Genomic DNA, 6,000 nt, shown 5'->3' on the forward strand with positions numbered 1-6,000 from the left:
GTCTCTATATATGCTTCCATAAAGGTTTCAAACTGGTACTAGGGGAACTTCAGATGAGTCTTGTGAGGCCTGTGGGCTTCCGAGAGCAAATCAACCAACATGTACGTAGTTGTGAGAATCATACCTTTCCACAGAGGGGTCATATTAGTGTGTAGGTTTTCAGACAGAAATTGGCAGATCGGCTGTACCGACTTCACACGAGTCCCAAGATGCTTGTGTTTTTTTTTTTAGCAAAACTGAGAACACCATCGTGTTCATGGGAGTCTCATCTTTCTATACAGGGGTCATAATAGTTTGTAGGCTGAACCGTTCTAACGTTACAGATGATTTGTGAGCAGACACATTTTTGGGATGTCTCATGGTCTGACAAACATAGCTCTAGCTCTGTCATCTTTCACCGCAGATGCAGAAGTACGACATTGGTGGATGCGTTGAATTGAGACGCATGCAATGCAAAAAATATATATCTCTAGCTTAAATTGACAGATTCTTATGGGGATTTTTGTATTATGCTAATTTGATTTCCGTGGGGGCGCAGACATCGACTCTAGGGGGTTATTATTGTGGAAGCATGTGATGTAACATATACACTACATGACCAAAACATCTCATTTAAAAATCATTAATATGGAGTTGGTCCCCCCTTAGCTGTTATAACAGCCTCCACTCTTCTGGGAAGGCTTTCCACTAGATGTTGGAACATTGCTGTGGGGACTTGCTTTCATTCAGCCACAAGAGCATAAGTGAGGTTGGGCACTGATGTTGGGCGATTAGGTCTGGTTTGCAGTCGGCGTTCCAATTCATCCCAAAGGTGTTTGATGGGGTTGAGGACTCTGTGCAGGCCAGACAAGTTCTTCAACACCGATCTCGACAAACCATTTCTGTATGGACCTCGCTCTGTGCACGGGGGCATTGTCATGCTGAAACACGAATGGGCCTTCATCAAATTGTTGCCACAAAGTTGGAAGCACAGAAACGTCTAAAATGGAATTGGATGCTGTAGTGTTAAGATTTCCCTTCACTGGAACTAAGGGGCCTAGCCCAAACCATGAAAAACAGCCCGAGACTATTATTCCTCATCCACCAAACTTTACATTTGGCACTATGCATTGGGGCAGGTAGCGTTCTCCTGGCATACGCCAAACCCAGATTTGTCCGTCGGACTGTCAGATGATGAAGCGGGATTCATCACTCCAGAGAACACATTTCCACTGCTCCAGTGTCCAATGGTGGCGAGCACCACTCCAGCCGACGCTTGGCATTGCGCATGGTGATCTTAGGCTTGAGCGAGGCTGCTCGGCCATGGAAACCTATTTCATTAAGCAACCTGACGAACAGTTCTTGTGCTGACATTGCTTCCAGAGGCACTTTGCTTCCAGAGGCAGTTCAGAACTCGGCAGGTAGTGTTGCAACCGAGGACAGAAGATTTTTACGCGCTACTGGCTTCAGCGCATGGCGGTTCCTATTTGTGAGCTTGTGTTCTACCACTACGCAGCTGAGATGTTGTTGCGCCTAGACTTTTCCAATTCACAATATCAGCACTTATAGTTCCTTAGTGTGGCTCTAGCATGGCAGAAATTTGCCTAATTGACTTGTTGGAAGGGTGGCATCCTATGACAGTGCCATGTTGAAAGTCACTGAGCTCTTTCAGTAATGTCATTCTACTGCCAATGTTTGTCTATGGAGATTAAATGGCTGTGTGCTCGATTCTATACACCTATCAGCAACAGGTGTGGCTGAAATAGCCGAATCCACTCATTTGAATGGGTGTCCACAAACTTTTGTATATAAACGAAAGGTAAAGTTTCTCCAAAAAAAGAGGGTACAGAAGTCTATACACCTATCAGCAACAGGTGTGGCTGAAATAGCCGAATCCACTAATTTGAAGGGGTGTCCACATACTTTTGTATATAAACAAAAGGTAAAGTTTCTCCAAAAATAAGAGGGTACAGAAGTCTATACACCTATCAGCAACAGGTGTGGCTGAAATAGCCGAATCCACTAATTTGAAGGGGTGTCCACATACTTTTGTATATAAACGAAAGGTAAAGTTTCTCCAAAAATAAGAGGGTACAGAAGTCTATACACCTATCAGCAACAGGTGTGGCTGAAATAGCCGAATCCACTAATTTGAAGGGGTGTCCACATACTTTTGTATATAAACGAAAAGTAAAGTTTCTCCAAAAATAAGAGGGTACAGAAGTCAGGACTAAGAGCTGAAAGCAGGGAGCAGGAAAAGCAGCACTCACCAGGGGCATAGAGGTAAGCAGGCATGATGTCTTTGGAGATGACCTCAACGTCTTTGTGAGTGGGGGACCAGCGGAAGTGGACTTGGGATGGGGTCACACCATGAGCTGTGGCCGCTCGCCAACCCTCAGGCCCTGAAAAACAGAAGATTCACACACATTTAAATAACTTAAAATTAAATATATTTCAGGTGTTTATTTTATGTTCTGATCAAGAGTATGGGTGTTAACTTACCATTGTCGAATGTTGAGGTGATTGTGTGGACTGAGTAGCCCTTTGCTGGGGAGCACTGGGTCGAGTGTCCATAGCAAAAGCAAGGTAGAGATTGAGCGGTCACTGAGTTGTCAGTGAGCTGACCACTGCATAAGAAAAACATGAACACACATTTGAATTAGTCAATAATTAGTCCATCTTTATTCTAAAATTCAATAATGAAAGGCAAGGCAATATAGCAGTAGTCCTCTCAGTCCTTTCATTTTATGCCCCTATAATTCCATTCTTGTACTTAACAAACAGTACAATGTAAGGAAATGTAAAATGTATGTTACCTGTTAGCACAGCCATTTGAGCTGATAGGTGTTCCATTGGGGCATCGGTCACATTTATCCCCTTGTGCTCCCACTCTACAGCTGCAATGTCCTCTACTGTCACAGTGTGATCCTACAGAACCTGGAAGAAACCACATAGACACAAAACATCAGGTGCCGAGTCTCAGAGTAGGAGTGCCGAACTAGGATCTGTTCCATGTAATCTTACTCATTATGATCGAAAAGGCGAAACTGTTCCTAGATCAGCAGACACTTTTGAACATGGGCCCAGGTATTGTTATCATTCCATGTTCCCTCCTGTTCTGTTCACTCACCTATACGGCTGCAGTTACACGGCAGACACCTGCTTCCTGCCCTCTGGTGGTGGAACCCCTCCTTGCACCTCTCACAATGCCTTCCCTCAGTGTTGTCTTGGCAGTCCACACAATGGAGGCCCCCAGAGTCAGGCAGGCAATAACGTGACTTTCCATTGCATTTACAGATGTCTGCTACAGGGGTGACATACACATTGTTCAGACATTTGTGAGCACTGTGTATAGAATCATAAAAACAATGATTTGAGAATATTTATCAGCCTGTGGGATAAGCAGTTTCCCCCCTCATAAAGTCTCTTGAACACCGTGAAGAGTAAGCTATTGCACTTTGACAGTCACATAAAATGGGGAATTGTATTATTATGTAGGCCACCATCTTTATACAATCTAAGGAGGGGTTGGCAGTAGCACAGCCTCAGTCTTTTCTCACAGTGATGTAAACTACTGTCAGAGACCCAGATCTCATAAAACCTTATTCCCAAGTGATGAGAAATGAGAGATTACTCCCACTGTGGCCAACACCATGTTTGCAATCAAGCAAATGTCTGTTTGTTTGATACGGTAATGGTTTTTATCATCATAGCAAACCCATACTGCCACAAATATTTGACAACCATGTTCCCGAGCATAAGCTATCCTGAGGATATCAAGTTCTCATTTCACACACTAAATGATAACTTTGAGGAGTTCCTGTGGTAATGACAGGCTGCTGCATGTAGCTGTTTTTGTCTATTGGGTAATATAGAAAGAGCTCAGAACCTAAAGTCGTCATGCCCTAAGAGGAGACAGACTTTACCCATTACCACATGAGTCATTGCCTGCATCCCAAATGGCACCCTATTCCTATTTAGTGCACTACTATTGGGCAGGGCCCATAGTAGTGCACAACATAGGGAATAGGATGCCTTTAGGGACAGAGTCATCAGCAATGCAGTGATTCAGTGCCTCCAGGTCGATATGGTTGCCCAGAGGGTTAACAACACTCAGCTCCAGGACTTAATACCAGGACGTAATACCTATATCTGCCCCACCTTATCACCTCACCACAGAGTAAGTAACACCAGAAAGTGTTGATGATTTACTCTCTTCGCCGAGAGTACCACAAATAAACATATCCACTTTCACATAAAGATCTACTCTGAGACCTTCATAGACTATAGAGGCTCTGTAGTATTATCATGTTTCTTATAAACACAAACCCCTTTCTCCTAAATGCTTACCTGTATTAAATATCATTAGAGGAAATGTGCCATTTTGATATCTACTGCTATAGTTACAGAGGCAGAATATACAAATACAGGTATATAGGAATACAACAAATGCTGCAGGTAGGCCAATTAGCTACAATAGTGTTTTGTAGGGTACCTCCTATCGTCTGAGTCTGAAAGAAGTCAAATAATTCTAAATGCATGTCCCCAACTCAAAAGCAACAACCTATTTAAGTTTTTATTTTATTTTTACAATTCAATATTACATTATTCAAAGCCAGCAGAGAGGAAAGATAAAAAGGTAGTAAACACTCACATCCTCCATAGCTGTAGGTTCCTTGGACAGACAACCAGGTACAAAGAGAAAGTCCACACAGAAATATCCAACTGCTGCTCTTCATGCTCGCAGAAAATCTAATAGGAATTAAGTACATCAATAGTCTCATGTAAGTAGAATCAACTAATGGGCTTATCAGGCCGGCTACACCTGATGCTTCTGCCCAAGACACCCAGGTGAGCTTCTTTTAACACCTCCCCTGTGGCAGGCTGTGACACGTCGGGCACAGTCTCTCAGCTGGAAGGTTACTCACTTGTGATTCAGAGCCAACACACTGGCTGGGCTCACTCTCTCACAGGAAATGGCTGGCTCTGTGTCGCTATTGTGGAAATTGTCAGGACGTGAATAAAGGGGAGCGTTGTTTGATGCAGCATGAAACAGACACAGTCACTCACTCAGGGTTTGTAAATCCATTTTTACATCCGCTTTACAATTCAGTAGACACTCTGTAAGACAATGTCAGAATGTGAATCAACGCTTATAATGCTTTTGTGTATCTTCACCTTTTCAGCAAAGCATAATTACTAATCATCTCAAACCAACATATTTGACATAGGTAATTGTCGCCAATTATTATGAAGTGTTTGGTATTGTTCTGCTGATGATTACAACCGAGAACATCCTGAGAAAGAACCTGTAGAAGCTGCTATATATCTCATTATAAACCGGGTTGCTTGGGTCCTGGATGCTGATAGAGCATTTCAGCCATGTGTATATCAGGCAATATACCACAGATATGACACAAAAATACTTGTTTACTGTTTTATTTAAGTTGATTACCTGTAGATAATAGCAATACGGCACCTCTGGAGTTTGTGGTATATGGCCAATATACCACACCCCCTTGGGCCTTTTTGCTTAAATCTAACATGAGGCACCTACTACAAACCAACAGTTGAACCTGTACTTTTCTTCAATAATGTGTTTAATGATTTTCAATAAATGGCTCAACTTGATTGTTTTTTTTAAATCCAGGAAGTCCCATTGAGGTCAGAAAATCTATTTTATAACAGAGAGGTGGGAACTGTTCAATCCAATGTCTATAATCTGTTTTATTTGGAAACCTGAATATGTTCCTGAGCAACAGCACTTTGGAGAGACAACATTCCCTGAAGTAATAATAGCCTTTCCCTTCTCCTCAAATGGTTGGCAGTTTATTTACCAATCCACAATGAGAATGATTCACCCACTTTGTGTCTGAGCATATGGACAGTATTGTTTGGCTTTGGTTGGGGGAAACTCTGTAAAACAATTACGCCTAATAACACGACAAAAAGGAACGAGTCAGTTACAGGTGAAAGAACTGAAAGACAAATTCAAAACTAATTTCACATCATACTGTATAC

General features: G+C 42.4%; 1 protein-coding gene across 1 annotated transcript in view; it reads right to left on the minus strand.

Moving 5' to 3' along the window:
- LOC109875043 (laminin subunit gamma-2) overlaps window positions 1–4,933 on the minus strand; it is a 16,317-nt gene extending 11,384 nt beyond the window's left edge. The window contains exons 1-5 of the mRNA XM_020467189.2: window positions 4,634–4,933; window positions 3,110–3,283; window positions 2,796–2,916; window positions 2,482–2,606; window positions 2,250–2,381 (exon numbers count right to left, since the gene is read on the minus strand). Coding sequence (XP_020322778.1) covers window positions 2,250–2,381; window positions 2,482–2,606; window positions 2,796–2,916; window positions 3,110–3,283; window positions 4,634–4,763 — 682 coding nt within the window. The 5' untranslated portion in view covers window positions 4,764–4,933. The remainder of the gene's footprint in view (window positions 1–2,249; window positions 2,382–2,481; window positions 2,607–2,795; window positions 2,917–3,109; window positions 3,284–4,633) is intronic.
- Between the last annotated feature and the right edge of the window lie 1,067 nt (window positions 4,934–6,000).

The sequence above is a fragment of the Oncorhynchus kisutch genome, linkage group LG30 (genome assembly GCF_002021735.2).
Source record: "Oncorhynchus kisutch isolate 150728-3 linkage group LG30, Okis_V2, whole genome shotgun sequence".
NCBI classification, from domain to species: Eukaryota; Metazoa; Chordata; class Actinopteri; order Salmoniformes; family Salmonidae; genus Oncorhynchus; species Oncorhynchus kisutch.